This window comes from Corella eumyota, chromosome 7 (assembly GCF_963082875.1).
Source record: "Corella eumyota chromosome 7, kaCorEumy4.1, whole genome shotgun sequence".
NCBI lineage: Eukaryota > Metazoa > Chordata > Ascidiacea > Phlebobranchia > Corellidae > Corella > Corella eumyota.
Window position 1 is genome coordinate 1,577,372 of NC_137496.1, and position 21,920 is coordinate 1,599,291.

The window sequence follows — 21,920 nt, forward strand, 5'->3', positions numbered from 1 at the left end:
GTAATAAATTATAATTTGAAAATTAAAATTTATAAAAAAAAATATAATTTTTTTTTATTTGAAAAGTTTTCATAAATGTCCTTTTATGTTAAAGAAAATGTGAGTTTTTTTTAAATATATTTAATCGAAATTGTGTTATAGCAATTATTTTATTTTTAATATATTAAATAAATGTCCACTAGATGATAGCAAAGAGTCATTTTTTTCCGCGAAAAAACAACGTTTACCCAATAAAAAATGTTATATAAGCGATTAACTTTAATATATCAACAACAAAGTTAAAAGAGTTATAATCCAATACATTTTTTATTAGGAATTTATATTCGCATCATGGTATTTTTATCAGTAATTTTTCGGTCGCATTTTTAAGGTTTTTGGTGTTTATTTTCTATAAATATATTAGCGGTTAAGTTAACATTGGCCGATTAATTTAAGCCAATCGGCGCACCGCAAACAAGTCACCCAAAGTTCAGGCTGTCTTGAATTTATTTTGATGTCAGATGACGTCATCAGGTTGCGGTAATAACAAACACATCACTTTTAATCCTCGGTTAGGTTTTGTCCTGTCACCGCGGCGTCCCAGTACTTCCCGTGTTATATAACTTCTTCTGATCGGCGTGATATAGGGATTAATATTCGGCCATTTTTTCTTCCTTAAAAAAATCCAAGTAAATGGATGTACATTTTGATTTAAGTATAGTCATACCAAAGTTAACAACCATAAATCTATATTTTCATTAAAGATTTGTTGCATAACAATGTTACGTATTTTGTTATTTCAAACGTCCCTTATTTTTTTAAGCTTACCCTAATCGGTGTTTAGAAGTTCTCACTTTTTTATCACTTTATCTGTTTGATCGAATGTCGATCATCTGGCACGATCCGTTTAACCAAAGTTATTTTTTGATAGAAACGATTAGATTAAAGTTACAAAAAATATCCTTTTTAACCATTTTTGGCCCGATTGGTATTTTTAGAAGTCAACAGTTGGATAAGTATCAATAAATATTTTATTTTAAATGCTTTAGTGTGTTTTATATGATTGCAAATCGGGCAATTTATATTTTAATTATTTTCGAGATATTTATCTTTGAATTCCCCTTTGCGACGACGCCTCACGGAAGTTTAAAAGTTTATATTAGGACTCTTATCTCGCTCAACAAAGATGTTTAATTCGATGACGGTATTTACGAAATGCACACGTTTTACCATATCTTTACATCTAAAAACGCAAGCTTTTAAATGCCACCTTTTCAAGACAAGTTAGGGTGGGTTGTATGTGTGGCATTACTAGAATAACTGTCACCAACTATGTTCCAATTTCACGCTCTATATATCGATCTAAACTACAAGATGTAACTTGTTTGAGTCTATTTAATACTCGTTAGCAGTTTATCGGGCTCGTTTATCAGTAATACAACCCGACCTAATGTCTTTCATTCAAATTGTGTATTATATTGTATTATACCATGTTAGAGTTATAATAGTAGATGTTAAATATAAATACAATTTTTCCTGTTAAAATTGTAAAAATAATTTAGTTTTTGGATTTAAAATTGCATTGGAGTCGTTAAATTTCTTTAATTTTTTTCTTGAAATTAAGATTTGATTCGGGGAGTCGTTGTCTGCTACTTGATCTTGTCAGAAAAGTTTCTTGGCACGCTATATTTAGACAACCAAGTCAAAATTAACCTCAAACATCTCGCAATGACAGCTCCCGTAAACAAATCAACAAGTTTAGGATTATTATGAACACAAACCAATCTCAATTCGGAGATAACTTGCATCGATGGTCGTTTAAAATAACCCCATCTCTGTCGCTAGTTTAGCTGTGTCATGCCACCAATCGTTTTTAATAATTACGCACAAGAGCTAACCACGGTTAAGTACGTTCGTACAATAAACCTAAATGTAAATTGGTATCGTGTAGAAGATCTTCTGAACTTCTACGAGAACGTATAAAGACAGAACGAGTCGCTGTTTATTATTTTTGTCTCGGACGCTTTATTTTTTCTATGGATTTGCTCGGGCTGGGATTAAGTTTTACGGTCGCCCGAAATCGACCAAGTGAGATCACACGGTTAGCAATTCACGGGTTTTAACTTTCAACCTCCCAAAAATTGTAAAAACTAGTTTGTTGTGTATGAAAATACATGTCGCTTCGTATGGAAAGAGTAAATGCACGATCAAAGGAGCAAAGAGCTTACAGTCTTGCTCTTTGCTCTGGAGTTTCGGCTTCTCGTTATCTAATTTAGATCAAACTTCGCGTATTGCTTAACCAGGAGTATACGCTCAAGTTAATGCAAACAAAATTGACGAGTTGCTGTTATTTTAAGGCTGAAAGCTTATCTCACAGCGCACGCTATCCTGTTTAGACTGCCACAAGTCGTCAACCCAACTTTTTTTAGCTTGACTATTCTAATAAAGAGACTTTGTATTACAGTGTAGGTGGAAGGCAGGTTATCTATTTTTATGTTAAAGTCTCTTGTTCAAAAATTACTTTGTCTTGAAAAGAATCTTTGGTAGTGATAGGTCAGGGAAGCATGTTGCAACTAATAGATGTTTCAAAGACTATTTTCTATTAAAATAGTTTCAGAGAATAGTTCAATGTGTAAAAGTAGATTCAGTTTATATAGATTTAAATAATTTTTCGCAATAAAATTTTGTTAACCTTTAATATGAAGTAACCAAAATACTTTGCACACCTTCGCGCTATTTTTTGATAAAATAAAGTCCAGCACAGCTATGTTATTTTGTTAAATAAAATAAATTTTTTCTGCCTCCACCTGAGTTTCGTGATTTCGTTGAATGACATCACAAAATCTTAAATTTTGAACACCCCAAGATGAGACATTTATATCACAGCATGTAATATTTCAGTTATGAAACTTCATGATTTTTAATTCAAAGTGTCGGAGGTATGTAGAAATTGACGTCATGTTTTATCAGTAGAAACCTGTCAGATTTTTATGATTTCATCGGAAATCAACCTGGATCAAAAGTGAAGATATTAGATCAATGTTATTCTGAAATCTCAGTTTTGTTAAATTCGTTTTCAGTTGTCCGGGAAGATTTATTTTTTGGCATTCAAGAAAATATGTTTAAAGAGTTTTATTAAAGTGATTTTTGTGCAGAAAAAATATTAGTTTGTCCCCAGTTTTGGTTAAGAAAAATGTATTTTTGTTTGTTTTTTACTCTATTAGAACATATAATATATTTCGAATAAAAAATTAATACTTGAAGTTAAATGGTTGCATGTTTGAATGATATTCTTTAAAGATTTAGAGCCTAAAAAATGTCTTTGAGAACTGTTAACTTAACAAGATTGTAGGATGTTTAAATTTAAAGATCGTTAATTCAAAACAGGTTTAACGAACTCGGTTGTCTAATAATTCGTGGAAGTTCATCAGACCACGTGGTAGAGCGGTTTTTCATAGCGTGCAGCCCCGATAAATACCAGGACTAATCCTATGTTATGTCACTCTATTTGTTTGTGTACTTGTTGTTCCCGGCCGCTTGCATTAGCAACTATGTCTTTATTGATGATTACGATCGTTGGTTTGTAACAATTTAACAGGATTTTTTTTCCGTATAAATTCTCTTGTCACGCGAATTTTTCAGTAATTAATTTTTGCAAGATAATGCAACTTGTTTTTGCAACAAGCAATTTCGCGTAAGTTGTATATTAACAACATCAGTTAAACAATTAGGCATTTATGATAGATTAAATAGATATAAGGTACATTCATATTTGCCTTATACGGAGATAGCTGATCATAAAATTAACGTCAATTGCGTAAAAATCCAAATTTCGTTAGCAAAAATAAACTTTTACTTTTTAACGCATAAACATTACGTGCGTAATGACGTAGTGAATTTTTGATGACGTGTGTTTGTCGCGAGCCAAAAAACAGCGTAAACATACTGATTATTGTTAACACCGGTTACAAGTAAAAAGCTTTCTGTTTATGGTGTTATGTCACAAAATATTAAACGCCATGATCTTTAGACTTTTAAGCTGTGTATACAGTCAATACCGTGTGACGTTGAACGCTCTGACATCGCACGACAAAAACCTCGCTCGCGTGAACTTTGAATTTCGATTAAGCTGTTAGATAATACTTAATTGCATTTGCCAGTTTGAAAATGGAAAGAAAAGAGATATTCTCTTGTTATGTAAGGGATAACCATATATCTTCATCAGATCTATTTTAGAGCGCATTATTAGAAGAAGAATATGAGTGTTCGGTTAAGTTTTGAATTCGGGCAAATATAAAGGTATAATAGCCAAGACTGACAGATATTTAAATGTTACACAAATAACAGAAAACTTTCATTTGACAGTTATTGATTATTTCAAAGAGATAAGTTATCTTAAAATCACATATTTAAGGCAAATGTTTATGGTTTGTTCTAAAATTAACTTCAAGTTTATTTTGTATATAGAACCATTCCAAATGTTCATGTAATTTCTTATCTAAAACGCCACTTGTTTGAGCACCAAGTTATAAGCTAGGGGGTTTAAAATAGCGTAAAAATTATGTAAAAAATTATCCGTGAAATGTTTACAAATTCGTAAAAGAATTATGTTAAAATAGCAGTAAGTTTGCCACTTGCTTGTCTCAGGTATTATTATAACACACAACGATTAAAACATAACACAATACCGCATTTTAAACGAAGTTTGGATCGGTATCGATTAAATACAATACATTCATTTAAACAAGTATTTACCAGGAAGTGTCAATGCTTTGGTACATATAACATATGGTAATCACGTTTTAGAAAATATTCAAGTTTCTTATAAATATTAGGAATTATTATCACACTTTTATAATCCACAAAATTGGCATTTAAAACTCGGGACAGAGTCGGAGTATTGGAATGTTTCGTTAACTTATGTTTAGACCATAAACTTGGCATTTTTGGGCGGATAAAAATAAGAAAAATTGACAGACAAAATGGCCGTAAACCAATTTCACCAACATGCTTATATAAAGCTGGCCTAAAATCAATTGCTAACCACACTTTAAAAGTTTATGAATGTATGCAATATTTATGTTGTTTTTATAAACCTGCGAGAAGTGTATTGTGACACATTCATAAATTACTTTTAACCAATTAACATAAAATATAAATGAGCATAAAAATTAGCTCGAGCACGTGCTTCAGGAATTTCCAGTAATTTTGATAATTTGTTTTTATATTTTTTGCATTTGGCCTCAATTATAGCGCACGCGACCAGTTATTTAAATGATGTTATGATAAAGTACATCTCTATTAACCCGACACTTGATGTTTCGAGTATTAGATCTTCACCTCCTTAATGTTATAACTACTTGATGGTCGAAACTAAATTTACAACGAGTTAGAATAACATTGATTTAAATGCAGCTCTGAAATGTTTCGTCATATGCAATGTATTAGAAAATTTGAACCCAGATGTTTATCAGGTTTTTAATATTTTAAATAAATAATACATTTACATTACATTTAAAGGGGTTGAAATATACTGACTTACTATTTTAGTTTTGCATAAATTTTAAATGCATAAATTTGTAACGCTTTTGTCCTTATTCTGATAATATTACAATGACACGAATAGCTATAAGCAGACAATTTGCAAGAACTACAGGTGCAATCATCTTAATTAAGACGCTCATTATAAGCCCTGCTTTACTTATAAAAGGCGCATGTAATTATTGCCCGGGTTCTGCAAATTAAAAATGACGTATTTATTGCCTAATCTTAGTGCAGGAGAGTTTTAATGCTATGCAAAAGTAATTGTACATATAGCAGGATTAGCTTTGCACGATACATGAGTTAAAGGCGAAGACAATCGGATTTATTTTGACATCAATTCTATTTTAGGACACGAGGTGTTATAATTACTGTAAGTAGAAGGCGGTTATGTTTAATAGATTGTATAGCAAGACAGCAAAGAAGGCAATCATATCATTATTGTTTGAACCGACTTATTTTAGCTCATCTACTTGCTTCAGTTATTAATATTATACGTCTACTTACAAAGGGATTATGCAGATATTAATTTTTTTAAATCCAAGCGTAGGCAAGTGGAAAAATTAGAAGGTATAATAATAATACGTGGTAAGGAATTAAAGAAATATGAAGGTAAATGCTTAAATGATTGCCAAACCTTGGATAGAAATTCAACGAATGTTTATAATCAGATTGACGATTGCTTTTGTTTACATTAAAGTGTTAAAGCAAAGTGTAAAAGTAAGGTCAAAGGTTTGAAGTGTTTTTGAAAAATTAAAAATGTAGACTTTCATCAAAGTTAACCGGAATAAGCGAATTATATTTTGACAGGTTCTCACCTGCGGGGGTTGTTGTAAAATTTTAACCAAGCGCATATTTTGAATGCAGTTTTTTTAATATTTTAAGAACACTATGTACTATTGACCTTATCTTTATATATTTTTAAAACACATATTTAAACTACCTTAATAACTATGCTTAGTATAATCAAAGAAAATTTGCGATTAATGTAGAGAAAGTATTTACAAAATTACATTATTCTATTAATTACAAATCTACATCGGGTTTTATAAATTTAAATCGACTAAGTTAAAGTTTTAAATGTTGTACGTAATTACCTATAATGTGTAACCAAGGTTTTATATACGAAATGACATTGACATTAATGTTTCTTTTTACAGATAGTAGGAACTTTTAAAATTTAAAAAAATTGTAAAAATAAATCAAAATTCGTTTACTATTCCGTCATGGAATCAGATTCAACCTTAACCACGTTACAAGAAACATATTCTCCAACGATGGCTGCCATCACAGCTGTTATGAATACAACATTGAACAATGAAACATTTTATCCAGATTGTCAGTCCCATGATTATATTATAGAGGTAAGATTTATATCTTAATAAACTTTGAAATTATTTGGAAATGTGATAAACATAAATGCATGCTGTTATGCATATATGGGCTGTCAAATATCTTTAATATTCACTTGTTTATACTTCGCATATTTCTAAACATTTAAAACGAAAATAACATTTTGTAATTAGTTTCGTATTTGTCGTGACCGATTTGTGATGTTATGATTTCGAGTTTAATCCCAGCCTCGGGTAAGCTATCAAGGGCAAAACAACAATATTTGGACAAAATATTATCGGTACTGTAACAATAAAGCTCGTATTTTGTTACTGACGAAGCATAATTGGAATTACAAGATATGTAAGGACTTAAAATAAATGAAAATGTATAAACTTTGCATTCCTACCAATATTTCAGTTTCTATTACAATACCCTTTTAAACATATTCAGCTTTAGAATATATCATATTCTGCGGCAATTTGTTCAACACTAAATCAGTTATATAAGATATGAAAATCGTAGTGCCGTGCGTTCATGGAAGAGCTAAGCATGCGTCTTTTGTTAATCGCAGTTTTTTTTTTTGATTGACATCAGTGGTTCGGCGGCAGGTTTTAATTTGTTTCCGAGGTTTAAAGTGGCCGTCTTGTTTAAACTATACACAGAAAATAATACGCTACTTTGTGTTGTACTAATATAGCAATAAACTCACGGCCTGGTGCAGTGGTATGGTTACAAGCCAGATATCACCACATGAGGTTTTGGGTTTGATTAGCAATTTTTCAATGTCAGGGTTAACTGTCAAAAAATCGATCGACAGGGTAACAAACTGGAAATATTACATGTAAAGAAGATTTAAGGTTGGCATGAGTGACAAATGTTACTCTGTGTTAAGGCTTTAAAGTCAGCTATTTGCAAAATAATAATAAAAGATTAATAATTTTTTTTTTCTTTTTTCAGAAATGGTTGAAGTTCGATACTCTTCACTTGGTGAGGGTCTTGATCACGTGGTTTTTGTTCGCAATGAGCATGGCTGGTAACTCGTTTGTGATTTGGTCATTAAAGGACACCAGAAGTCGTCACTTTATCATGTTTCACTTGGCGCTCAGTGATTTGATTTACACCTTGTTTGTAATGCCATCAGGTAAGGTATCCCGTTGTTGGATTTATTTGTATTTAAGTTTGATTTTATATAAAAGCATGTCATTTATTTCTACAAGAACAACATTGCAATGCTGGTGCATAAGGATTTTTTGTTTAGTTTATTTTAGAAACTTTAACGTTAAATTTGCATATAAAAAGCAGCATTTAAAAGTGACGTTCATGTTAATTGAAATGTTGCTTAAACACGTGTACCTTTACATGTTTATACAACCGCCGCGTACATTTTAATACTCCCAGACATCACGTCTTGTTCTTATGCTAAACAGACTAAATAACATTTCCAATAAATCGTTTACTTAAATTATATTACAATTTACATAGGATAACATTATTTTAACTACCATTACGTAGGTCGTTTTGGTGTCGTTAACGCAGCCTTGTCTATGTTTATATTGACTTAGACCTTTTATTTTTAGTAAATGCGTAAACCATAAATGGAAAATCAATAACTCAATACACAAATATATTTTATTTTTATAACATAGTAATTTCTGGGAATAGCTTAATAAATATTTACAGTTGTGCCTTATAGTATTTTAATTTATAAACAGGTAATTGGAGAATTATTTATATTCAAGTGACGTTGAAAATTATTGACATTTTCATAAAATTTATTTATTTTTGAAATTGATTTTCTCTATACAATAACTTATTGATAATTACTTTAAATCAAGATAAAGTCTATAAAAACCATGTGGTCTAATTAGATAGTTAACAAAATAGATATTTTCTCATTGGCGTGGCGTTTTGTTATTATTGATATTTATCGTAAACTATCTGAAATCTCGGTAAAATTTCTATAATTCAAAATTCCTTAAAAATGGCGTTTTAAAAAATTTAAACAAACATTTTAATAATATTATTTAAATAACTAAATTTGGAATTCAAAAGTACTATAAGCTTAAGTGTGTACTGCGGATTTGCCTATGACCTCTTAGTTACTGTTTTTAGTTAATGAATCTTTTAATTACAAAATATTCTGTTAGAGTATTAACAATAAGTGTATTTTAATACTTGCTAAATTTAGATGCAATTTGGAACACAACAATGGAATGGCTAGCAGGTGATGCTATGTGTAGAATTTGCCAAATGATGAAGCAATTTGGAATGTACGCGAGCTCATTTATGGTCGTGGTAAGATGTTGTTATTGTGTTAATTTTATTCTATTAATAAGTATATACCTGCTTGAACTTATCGACAAGTAGATCAGGATTAGTTAAGTGTCATAACTTGGTAATTAACTGAACTCAATGCCGAGTTAAATTCGCATTCCATGTATTTCACCTTTCTCTGTTAGTTATCACCAAGCAATTTTTTTATAAGTACATCGATTTTATTAAAAAGTAATCAATCATCATTGACAAAATTACCCTTATTCGTGTTAAAAAGCTTCATACCGGCACTTTTTGAGTTGATAGTTAAGCGTTTGTTATTCTCTTAACCCTAACGTTGAAATAGAGATGTCAAGACTTTGTCTTTGATGTGTTTAAACACTTGCATCAATCTTAGCCAGGAAACATACAAACACGAAAATTATATTAGCGGTAATGTCTTATCTGCTGTTGTAAAGCGTAAACTACATTATAAATAGTTTACAATTATGGGTAGGAGAATTGGTGGTTTGGTTAATATAATATAAGCTTCTGTTTTACCAAAATTGCTTGATCAAGTCTATTAAAATACAAAATTTGTTTACAAAGTGGAATATGATAACAAGACCATAAATCACTTTCAAAGTGGATTTAACGATTTTTTATGGGGATTGTAGTAATTAACAACGGTTAACAATTTAAAAACAGAGAGCAACTAGCTGTTTACTCAAAAATTAACAAGAAAAATAACTCCAGATGAACCTTATATTGTGATTTTCAATAATCTGAAAATTTATTATAATTTTACTTATTTTTTATAATTAATATACAAGAGTAAAATTAGTTTAAGAACAAAATGCAATAAAAACGATTATTTTTGACCACATTTTAGTAATCCTTCAGGCTATTACAACACGATATATGGGTTCTACTTCTTCAGTGCGGCGTTTAGTTTTGTCAATAAATACTTAGACCGAGATTCTTAATGGCTATTTACGCCAAAAATAATTAATCTATTCTGTCACGATAGCTTTACTTAAGAACCAAATCACCGATTTTGACATCCATATACGGTCGCTTACTCCAAGAAAAATTGTCACGATCATATTTTAACGCATCAGGCGCTGACAAGTGTTATATTTAATGCAGATAATATCGTTTGAACGCTTGGGAGAAACTGATGTTAATTTGTCATTGTCGTTTCTGTTGCCTAAAACAAGTTTTCGGTTTCTTAGGTTGAGTTTAACACCCATAGCGATGGCATTTTTAACCTTTAAATAACATGCATGCCTCTATATAGCTACTGTAAACATAAGGTTTTATTTCAGCATATAATCATTAACAGACAACATTCTTAAGGTTAAATTGCTCTTGTTTTTAGGTGATAGGAGTTGATAGAGTTACAGGGATTCTTTCACCACTTCCAAGTGAAAGTCAACGAAGAAGAGGTAGGCTGCAGTTTGTTGTGTTGATTGCCTTTGGTATAATTTATTCCGTTCCATTTGTTTCCGTTTTAGAAAAATCCCTTTTAAATATATCTATTAAAAATTCGTTTTTATAAAACCCGTTCAAATTATTTCTATCTCTAATTTTTTTTCGTTTTATACATTTTTTTCCATATACTTCCATTTTACTTGCCTCTTTCTATTTAATCTTTTTTGGCTGGTTACTTCATAAAAAGTTATAAAAAATATTTATTTTCAGGCATTGTAATGGTAGCTGCAGCATGGACAGGAAGCCTAATATGCTGTCTACCAGCGGTAAGTTACATCAAATTTAATATGTTTATATTAATAAACTAAGTTTGCACTTGCAAATACTTAACGTTGTCCAAAAAAGCTAATAATAATATCAGAAAAGTTAAAATAATAAAAGCATTATTTTTTTAAGGGATTAAGGTTACATTTGGTCTGTTAACAATCTCTTTGTTTATTTGTGTTTCGAAATTGATTTAGAAATGTAAAAATACTTTTATTTGTAAATTAAAATTTTTTTTAAATTGAATTAATGTGAAAATATAAAGGGTATAAGGCATGCCATTAAAAATGCACTTTTTTGGTAAGTGATTTTGGAAATATTTGAAAACTATTTCTATATCAATTGTTAATTTTTTAGGGCATTATATTCTCCGTTGAGGCTATTCCAACTTGTGAGGGAATTCCAATATATCAGTGCGTTGATTTCAACGTGGTCTCGGATCGCTCCTTGCTGCCACCTTACTACTTTTTCACAATGTGTATGAGCTTCCTTGCACCACTGGTCAGCACTTTGGTCTCCTATTCACTTATAGTTTGCGAGATTTCGAATATGAAAGAAAGAGATCGAGGTAATAAAATCATTATTTTACTTCTTTTTTTTGTAATACAACATGCATGCTTCTGCTCTGTACTAAGCTTATATTACAATGCGTTCTTTTTCTTAAAAAAAGTAACCACAGCTTGCTTTGAGCCACCACACTAGACATATTTATATTTATATATATGCCTTGTTTGCCTTTACATTAACTTGATAGTTAGGTGATAACAATTTTGTTATGTCAAAACGTTAATGCTGTTGTTTATCGAACTGTCAAATTATACAGATAAGATTTAAATGAAAACTGACAAGCTTGACCGACATATTTATTCAAAACTTTTTTTTTCCGATCGGCTGATTCATAAACTTCAAAAAAAATTTATTATATTTTTAAGCAACTATTTAATTAAAATATTCTGACGCACGATTAAAAAGTTGCGTAACCTTTTAAACTTGTTTTCGTGCGGTTATTGAAATTTTAAAGAGAAAAGACCACACCAGTTTAATTTACCTAAAAAAATCAATATTAGGCATTTTAATTCATGCATTTAAAGGTTAATTTATAAAAACAATAATATTTTCTATTATTTGCTTCCCTATAAAAGATTAACGGATTTTTTTTAAAAACAATTGCTAGAAAAAGCCTTATATAAGTTTTACGATAGGATAAAAATATTGTTTTATCGATTGGAAATCGATAAGTTTTAGTCCTTACATAACCACCAATTTAATAAAACTTCTGGACTGTTTGTTTAAAATAGCGACCCTGTTATCATTAGCTCATAAGTAGGTCACAGAATTGGTTTTGACAATGCTTAAAATATTAAATCAATAAAGTAAAAACTCAACTTACTTCTACAGCTTTAATGGGACGAAGAAACAGTGTGAATACTGCATCAATCCAGAAGGCAAAGAAAAGAACAATTCTGATGCGAACTCTTATTACTTTAAGTTTTCTTGTATGTTGGGGTCCTTATTATGGGAAGGGAATTTATGATTGGTTTACCCATCACATGCATGCACCACCTGCTGGGGTAAATAACAGATCTTAGAAACCTTTTATTTATAAATTGTTGATAACTAAGGGTTATATTATGTCCAACTACGAACTGAGTAATTGATTCCCATTTTTAAGAAAGAAAATTGTTTGTAAATTATATTTTAATAAAATTATAAACTGGTAAAATAGACAATATAACTTTTGGGCACATTATCTTTTAATAAATAACCATTTCTATAGTTAGGCCAAAATATTAAAGAATAAAAATTGTTCAAGGAGTGTGGAAAAAAATTTGTTGAATAAGTTTTCTTTGAATTAATAAATATTCATTTATTTAGATTGATGCAGCAATGTACATTGCCATGTATTTAAACCCAGTATTACATCCAATTGTGTTTGGAATATTTATGAAAGAAATAAGAACAAAGTTTTACACGACTTTTGATTGCTTCCACACCAGCTTTTTAAAGCATGGGTAAGTGAATATTTTGTTTTTGTATCGGTTAATTAAATCATAAACTACACTGATTGTAAGTGAATCGTTGTTTAGGCTTACATTTAATCTTTAAAGGCAACTTTTTATTAAAATGTATTGCTTATAAACAGTAAAATGCTTTTAAGATTTGTAGAAATACTTTAATGCAAACGTTTTAAAAACCATTTGTTGGTAGTGGCTTTCACATTGTTTTCAACGTTTTAAATAAAATATTTTTTTACTAAAGACCAAGAAAAATGAGCGCAGTATCTAGAAGTTCATTCAGTAACAGTTACGCTACTGGAATTACTCAAGTTCATTTCTCGCCTGGAACTTTTCAGAAAAACGGAAGACTAGCTCCTCCACAACATTCTGTATTAAGATCTCCGCTAACACCAAACGGAAACGGTTGTTTAAAAAACTCTCAGATGACAAGTTTATTAAATTCCGAATCTTCTCTTTGAAACGTTTTAGAAATATATATATTTTGTAATTTCAACGTACTACTCATAAGACGCGTACTAAAGAAAAGAATGTTCAGAGGAACGTTCCAATGGGCGAAAGGATGCAAATACATTTATAACTCATCTTCAAAAGCCTCAAACTGTAAAATTATAAACTTTAATCAATATTTCACATTCTCGAGTGTTGTACATTAGTACGTTAATAATTTGGTCATTTTTATACTACATTTGTATTGTTTGATGTACATGATTGTCAGGTTAAATGATATAAACTTAGCCATTTTTTGTACTTACGGTTGACACTTTTTTACTTTTTCTTGTTATATTTATTTATTCGCAAAACTTACCATTTTTTACGAAATTAAATAACGATACTAAACATATTAAAACGTTATTTTTGTGCCATGACATTAAAATAGTTACGAGTTTTGTTGCCCTTTAAATTTACAGTCATCAGTTTTATTTTAATACAAACACACGTGCGCGAAAATTTAAATAGTAAAATCAGTTTTAAACCGAATTTTTCTAGTTTGAATAGCAAATTTCTCCTTGTACATTAGAAAATAAGGTTTATTATTTTTATTTATTATTTGTATATATATCTATCCTTGATGTGGGAAAGTCGAATGCGCGACTTAACATATAGTAACATCAGTTACTCCGACCCAGTCTCGAGTTGCCTGTGGCAATTTGGGATATTATATAGATTATAATTGCCAGTAATTATGCTGCTGATTAAATGCTGGCTCAGCAGGAGTTCATTGTTTATTGCGCCTTACCCAAGGGCGCTACAGCATGAGAGCAGTGGGGATTGAACCCACGACCTCGTTAGTGGTGTAGCAAGTGTTCTTACCACTACACCACGCTGCCGGTTGTTTAGCTAGCTTTAATTAACTAACTTGTATATATATTTTTTTAATTTAGTAAAATTTAGATGGGTTTAGGACATTTATGTTATGAAGCAATATAGCTATTTTGTAAAATAAAAATGTCGCGATTTTTAATGTTATTAATTGCTTTTACTTACCTGAAATCACATGTAAATGCATCCCTATTTGAAGTAACATATATTGATACGTTTCAAAGAAACCCACAAGTCGATTTCTTTTGTTCACAAGCAAAAGAAGCAGTTGTTCCATTTAATTTTCGTCAACGAACGCCCGTTGACTTGATTTCACAAACAGTAATTTCTATTTCAAAGCTAAACCACCGTGAAACTGATGACTGGTCTGTTATAGCAATGCATGCTATTCACAAAGTAAGTTAAAAGCTATTTAAAAGGATTATGTAGAAGTGCTACACTTGAAATTTTATAGGTAAAGCACTGAAAGTAGGTGGTCAGAACACTTGGTTTCACTTCATGAGGTTTAAGTTTAAAGGCAACTCGGGACTGGGTCAGGGTTATGGTTGTTACTCTATGTTTAGGTTGTTGAGTCAACCTTTTTTTAAGAATAAATAAATATCTAACAAAATTTTTTTTCAATATAGATTGATAACACTTTTGACAAAATTTTAACGACAACAGGCAAGGCCTGTGTGTTTCCTTTTGAATATAGAGATAAAACTACCTATGTACTTGAAAGAAAATTTACTTGTCAAAGTGGTGGTATGGGAGGTGGTGGTAGTTCTGGTTGTTGGTAAGTTTTAATTGTGTTTTATTACCGTAAGTTAAAATAATATGTGCTGTATAACATATATACTGTTTGTTTTGTATTAAATATGCCTTTATTTGTTTCATTTTAGCATTTAATAAATTGTGTTTTAAAAAAATGCAATTTTCTAACAGTTTATTAATATATTACAGGTGTTCAACAGCTTCCCAATTGGGGCAAAATAACTGGGGTTATTGCCCCTGTGCAGCACCCCTGCCCGGAATTCCCCTTTACACTAAAGTTGTAGGTGGGGTTGGGATGGAACCTTGCCATTTTCCATTCCTTTTTATGGGTAAGACTTTAAAATAAAATATGTTATAAAATTAGATACTAAATATCTATTCAAAAATTTTAAGTATGCTTGGATATCTTAAAATTAAATATTTTAGATATGCATATATGTGTAAAAACTTGTGATTTGATACTGAAAATGTTATTTTATTAGGTATAGAACATCACACTTGCATCACAAGTCCTTTATACCAAGTTCACAACTGTTGGTGTGGTATTCAGTATAATGTGGATGGCTCACAACTAAAAGCTAAACAGACAAGAAGTTCGTCTAATCTTCCACCAAATACACGTATTTGTCCATGTGGTAAAACAACCTTGGAAGGAAGATGGAGTGAATGGAGTTCATGGTCAGATTGTGAATGTGGGGAACTGACTTTGAGGGAGAGGGAATGCAAAGCTAAGGTGAAGTTTATGAAGTTTGTAATTACAAAGTTGCGTCGACTTTTAATCATTTTTTTATTCAGGTTTTTCTTACATTGATAAAAGTAATAGTAAGATATTCATTAATGCATCACAAAAAAATAACTAAATCAATTAAATGATTTAAAACATGCAATAAATATTAATGTTCACACAAAGATATTAAAGTATATTATGACATGGTCACCCAGCCAACTTCATTAGTACTTGTTTGTAATTTTAAATTAATTTTTTTATTAAATATTTAGCATGCCAATGCTCCATCAGGAACATACAAATGTCGAAATCAAGGAGTGGAAATTGGAATTTGTGGATGTAAATCTAAAAGAATTGCAAACTTAACTGTAAGCTTGTTTAAATAAAATTTACCAAAACATTTTATTAAGTTTGTGTCAGTCTAGCCAATGTCTTGATAAATTTTGTGACATTTTTTTGGTAATTCAAGTTTTTTTTAGGGAAGAACCGGTTTAATTGACAACACCCATTTAGGACAAAAGCATAAAAAAACAACGAAGTTTAGAATTTTAGACATTGAACCAAGTGATGCTGGGGCGTATAAATGTAATGAACTGTATATCCTAGGGTAAGTTAAAATATACATAATATATTATAACATAAATTTAAGATATCTAATGTGTTTAGAGTCCAAAACCGATCTAATGCTCTGCAGACCCAGCGTGAAACGTTGCTTTATATTCTTAATGTGGTCAACCCAGCAGATTTGTTTTTAATTTTCACTGAAACTGCCGATGTACAAATTCCTTATGAGGAAGGAGTCCATGATGGTAATGAGATAGTTTGGCGCTGGTCTAAATGGCAAGATTGTGATAGATGTGGAATTCTTATAGGAGAGCAAAGAAAATACGGCAAGTGATTTATTGTTTGCTAAAGTAAATTAAATCAATTTTTAATTTTAGGAGACATTTCAAAGTATTAAGCATGTTGCAACCTTCTAAACAACTTTATTTTTGGAGGTATTAAATTTTCATGCATTGTCTTTTTTACCTAGGATTTTGTTACACAATTCACCCACCAAAATCAACTCATATGCTTCCATGCCGTTCTGTAGAACTACCTGAAGACAAAAGACAAAGATTAGCAATGTACAAAGATATTGTTGCTGTGAAGAACTGTCAATCAAGATGTGTTGTGGACGATAATGATTACACATTTGTCGAAGCAGTCCCAGGTAAGTTTTTATTCTTATTTTATTTCAAGTGTATAGAAAAGGTTGCATAGTCAAAGTAAATATAAGCACTCTTTATTGTATATAAATTATGTAATGATAAATCATATTGTTTATAAATTTTTTAGTTTACAAATATTATAATATGTCATTTACATATCAACTTGTTGCATATATAGTATATTAGTAGAGATGTATTAGAACTGTTAATTTTACTTCAAAAAGGTGAAATGCCATCTATGCCACCTCCAGTTGTTAGAGAAATAATTAAAAAATATAACGGTGATAAGTTAGTGCTCGATTGTATTGGTGGCAACTTATTTAAACCTGTAAACTGGCAGTATGATGGGTTAGATGGTACCATAGAAATTTTGCTGAGGCGCAAAGTTAAGGAAGGAAAATTTCCGTTATTTGCAAGTCTTATAGATACAAATGATACCTTACATTTAAATGAAGTTAAGGTTAGTATGTCTTACAGTAAGGACTGAAAATTACATGTCAATATACACAAATTTAAGAGATTGAAGTTACATTATAAATAAAGTTGTAATATATTTACAAAGAAAAAAATTAGTAAAAGTTTAGTCCTTCATTATTCCAGTTTTATTTAAATTTTTATATTGAATTTATATAACATTTTAGTTTTTTTATTCTTTTAGTTTAAATCAAGTAATAAAGACTTTATACTAAATTTTATTTAGATGGAGAGTGAGGGATATTTTAGTTGTTTTGTAAACAGAACCCTTATGGTAAGTTACAGGCTTATAGTGGAAAAGAAAGTGTTCTGGGTGTTAGAGGCAATTGTGGATAAGCTCATTTACTTTGCTCTTGGTGTAGTGGTAATTATATTTGTCCTGACATTATGGGCAACATTTTCAAAAAGAAAGAAAAGCCCGGGAATATAGAAATATAACAAATTATTATATAAGTTAACACTAAAGGTTTTGTAGGGCAAAGCTACCTATTAACTATGTAAATACTAAATTACAAATAAGCTAATTGAAAAAAAGTTGAATAAATAAACTAAGTGTTTTATTACATTAATATATCAACAGAAAAATAATATTCACACAGATCTCAACATGCACTTTTGATTATTATCGACAATTTAAAACGAATATTACAATATCTGTATAGGCAAGAATTTTCATAAATTAAAAGTGTTAGAGACTCTATACTAATATAAAAGCAAAGCACCATATAAGGAACAAGAGCTATTTAGAAAGATATTTCTTATATTTTAAACACAAATTTTTTTACGAAATACGAGAACACTTTTCTATATGAACTTTTATAAATTGACCCCTAATTAAGTGAGGGGGCTCCCCCCTCTTCCCATGTGACCCAGAGCCCTGGCCACCTTAATTTTAAACAAGTCTCGATGGCTGAGTCAGAAGCTTTGCTTGTATTTTCTTGCCAGTCTACTTCGCGTGCGATTCCTTTACGAAAACGAACCTAGAAAAAAGTTTAATTAAAATATCATAAGTCAATTAAAGTACTTAACTATTTGATTGTTCTAAGCTTAAGTCTGACAAGTATTATAACTTAACAAAAGTAGAGAAAAAACATTTATTTGGGTATTAATAAATTGGTATGGATTTCAATTTAGGGCCATAACAGCAACAACAGCAACAAATAATTTTAACTTACACATTTATCTGTTGATGATTGAGAAAGGCCATTATAATGAAATATTTCAAAAGATTCGGGAAGGTTAGTTTGAGTCTGCCAAAAATAAAACAAATACAGATTTAAAGTTTCAAAAAAAAATTATTTAAATAGAATATAAAATGTCAGCTTACCTCCTCAGAGAAAAACTCGTTGAAAAATTTTGAGCGAACAATAATTCCTAACTCCTCTGGATCTAGATTTTCGCACATTATTTTAACACTAAAAATATAAACTTAATGTTAAAGTCAGCGACTATATAGTAATATGTATACAGGTAATTTAAGTGTATAGATTAAATGAAGCTAGTTGTTTAAACATAAACACCGGTTGACTTACTATTCAGGTTCACAAACTAATTCTAATTCGTTTAAAATATTTTCTAACACTGCACAAGATACAAAACCACCATCTAAAAAAACAAGCAAGGATTAATAAATGAATTAGTTTTCTATAAGTAAGCATTTAAATAATAGTGCTCGCAAATAAACATAATATAAGCTGTAACTTGTTAATTAAAAATTTTAAATTCACCTTCTGGGTCATATTTATCGAATATTTTATGAGCTTTTTCCAATATAGTTTCAGGACTGACAAGTGCAGGTTCAACAGAAAACACAACAGATAAATGAGTTTCGCTTCCAAGCAGCCATATTGGATATAAAGGTTTTTTAAGCCTGTCACCAACAGTACAGTAACGAAGTTTTTCCAATAGTGTTAGAAAACCAATAGGGCAAGGATTAGATATTCCTTTAAGTTCTAAAGGCAAAGACTAGTTTAATATTAAATAACAAAACTGTTCAGTTTAACTATAAGTATAGGATTTTAGGTTAAAATTGCTAAAGATAAACTTGGTAATATATGAAATAAAACTATAGCGCTTTGTTTTAGGCATAGTAGTAATATAGTTTAGCAGATCGTAAAAGCATGTTAAGCTTACTTAGACCACCAATATCGCAATCTCCATCAAATACATTTGAAACAGCTTCACCAGCCAACAATAAATTAGTAAGATTTTGACTGCAAAAAAAGAAGCAAGTTAGAATAAAAAGCCTGTGTTACTCTAAGTTAATATAAGATTAGGTACAGTATTTATTATAGTAGCTTACCTAGCATGGCCGTATGTAGAATCTATTAGAGGCAGTTCTGGATTATCCATTTCATTTAAAATACTTTCAATTTCCTTGAAATTAAATAATAAAGAAATTTAGTAAAACTTATTTGTCAAAAACGGTTTAAAAATGAAGGTAGTAGGAAATACCATGTTTTAGAAATACCTTAGATAAAATAACTGAATATAGGAATAGTAATACTCCACTAGTTGAAGATTGATATTTTGTGATATTTTCATTAAGTGCTTCAAATAATTCTTCTTCATGTAAACATTCAACATAACTAGCGATAAATAATAAAATGCTGTATAAGTCATTAATACTAATTTATTTTAAAGATGGTATATACAGATTTATGTCTAGATGATGCTGTTTATTTTAAAATATTACCTTAAGTTACAGTGAAAATCTTTAAACGAAGGTTTTTCTAAAACATTAGACTGAAGTGCATTATTTTCTAAATTTTGAACATGAGAAGTTCCTAAAAATAAAAATCGAACATTAAAATATAAAAATAATGTTTCAATAATATTTTAAATTTAAAATTAAACCTGCAGTAGATTTAACTGGATCAATAACCTCAAATAAAATCCATTTTAATGGATTTGCCATTATTAATATTTCCATCAGAGTTTGAATAAAAATTTTCTTTTTTTCCACATCTAGAAAATAAAAATTTAAATATTTTTCTTGTTAAATTTTATTAAAAAAAAAAAAAAAAACCTGTTATTGTCTGGAAATTTTTATTAGTTGGTTCTGGTAATTCTTCATTTTTTCTTGTTTTAAACAAAATATTTTTTAAGAAATAAGCTTGGACAGGACCAATAACAGCACAAGGTCCTCCATAATGTTGGACAAGTGCACAACTTTCATCTTTACTCCAACTAAACCCTTTAAAAAAATGTAGATGGAAATTTAAAATTTTTTGTTTACAAAATTTTTTAACACAAATTTTTAAAACATTTTATACAGAATTATAAGTCATAAATGCATTATATTTTAAGCTGTGTACTTGAAAATAACAATTTTAACAACATCATAAAATTATTTAAAAGTCAAATTTTCTTTAATTTTAAATTTTTCGGTATAATTTTACCTTGACACCAACGACTAAAAACTTGTTCTGAGACATCGTCGCCCCATACCAACCTACTTAGTGTAATTGCGTCCTTTTCTTTTAACTTAGGCATGTTATTTGGTCATTTTTATGAAAATTGCAAAATAATTTAACAATTTTTCCAAAAATCGGGGGGTTCACCCGATTCTTATAACACAATTGGCGCTGTAACTATTTAAATTTAAAATATTTGATTTTTATGTGTGGTTATCCTCAAACAATTAATAATTTATTCAGTGTATACTACGAACTAGAGTAGGGGCGTATGGTAGGATTGACTATACATAAATAGTTAATCATTAACCTTAATAGGACATAACTACTTACAAGATATAGTTACAATTTTTGTTAGAGATAATCGTGGTTGTACGGTATACATCAAAGTCAAACTAAAATGTATATTGCTTTTTACAGGGTTGTAGATGTAGATCAAATGTTAACAAGGACGCAGTCTATATATTTTTTAAAATATAAGAGCAAATTTTAAATTTCTATAAAGATTAACGTGCATTGACATTAATTCCATTAACGCATAATTGAAAGGTCGGCACGGTTAATTAATTCAATTAGTTAACTCGGTCATTCGACTTTTAAAGTTTAAAATCTTAATGTATATATAACCTATGATATATACTAGGTTTTTATTATGTTTATTCGAAGCCAGTTAACCACAATTATTGGATTAATCACGCAATCGTGCGCAAACACAATCACAATCTTGTATAAAATAGTCGATATTAGGTCAATATATACCAACAGATGGCAATGTTCGTGTGCTTAATAACTCGATCGAGCAATGACAAAAGCGTTAAATATTTAGCAATATTTAGTTATAGCACAGATTTAATATGTGAGTTAAATTTGTCAATATTTAAATAAGGCAACATTAGAAAACTTTTACAAACGTCAGGAAGTTTCTTATTATTTAACTAAGCATATTAAATTAGCAGGCAGTAGTCTTTTGTTAGTAACTTAATGTCAGGGAGTGTAAAACGTAAATGTAACCATCCATAACATAACAAGTTAAGTTAAGCGCGTGACGTAATGAGCACGTGTGTGCGTATTTACGATAATAATTATTCTCGACCAATCGCTGGATTGCGTTGTTTACTAGCTCTTGCTAGTATAA

General features: G+C 29.9%; 2 protein-coding genes across 2 annotated transcripts; one reads left to right on the forward strand and one right to left on the reverse strand.

The window, feature by feature from the left end:
- The first annotated feature begins 6,689 nt into the window (after positions 1-6,689).
- On the forward strand, positions 6,690-13,740 carry LOC145759313 (gonadotropin-releasing hormone receptor-like). The gene is made up of 9 exons (XM_082573118.1): positions 6,690-6,884; positions 7,813-7,996; positions 9,044-9,150; positions 10,490-10,556; positions 10,813-10,868; positions 11,224-11,434; positions 12,265-12,437; positions 12,742-12,878; positions 13,126-13,740. Exons 1-9 carry the CDS (start codon positions 6,747-6,749, stop codon positions 13,340-13,342), a joined length of 1,290 nt encoding a protein of 429 aa, XP_082429244.1. The 5' UTR covers positions 6,690-6,746; the 3' UTR covers positions 13,343-13,740.
- A 4,244-nt stretch (positions 13,741-17,984) lies between these two features.
- On the reverse strand, positions 17,985-20,977 carry LOC145759443 (ubiquitin carboxyl-terminal hydrolase MINDY-3-like). The gene is made up of 12 exons (XM_082573280.1): positions 20,771-20,977; positions 20,398-20,565; positions 20,226-20,336; positions 20,065-20,155; positions 19,840-19,957; positions 19,672-19,745; positions 19,503-19,582; positions 19,097-19,321; positions 18,902-18,974; positions 18,697-18,784; positions 18,545-18,619; positions 17,985-18,349 (listed from the first exon to the last, which is right to left on the reverse strand). The coding sequence occupies exons 1-12, from the start codon at positions 20,862-20,864 to the stop codon at positions 18,200-18,202; spliced, it is 1,347 nt and encodes a 448-aa protein (XP_082429406.1). The 5' UTR covers positions 20,865-20,977; the 3' UTR covers positions 17,985-18,199.
- Positions 20,978-21,920: the final 943 nt, after the last annotated feature.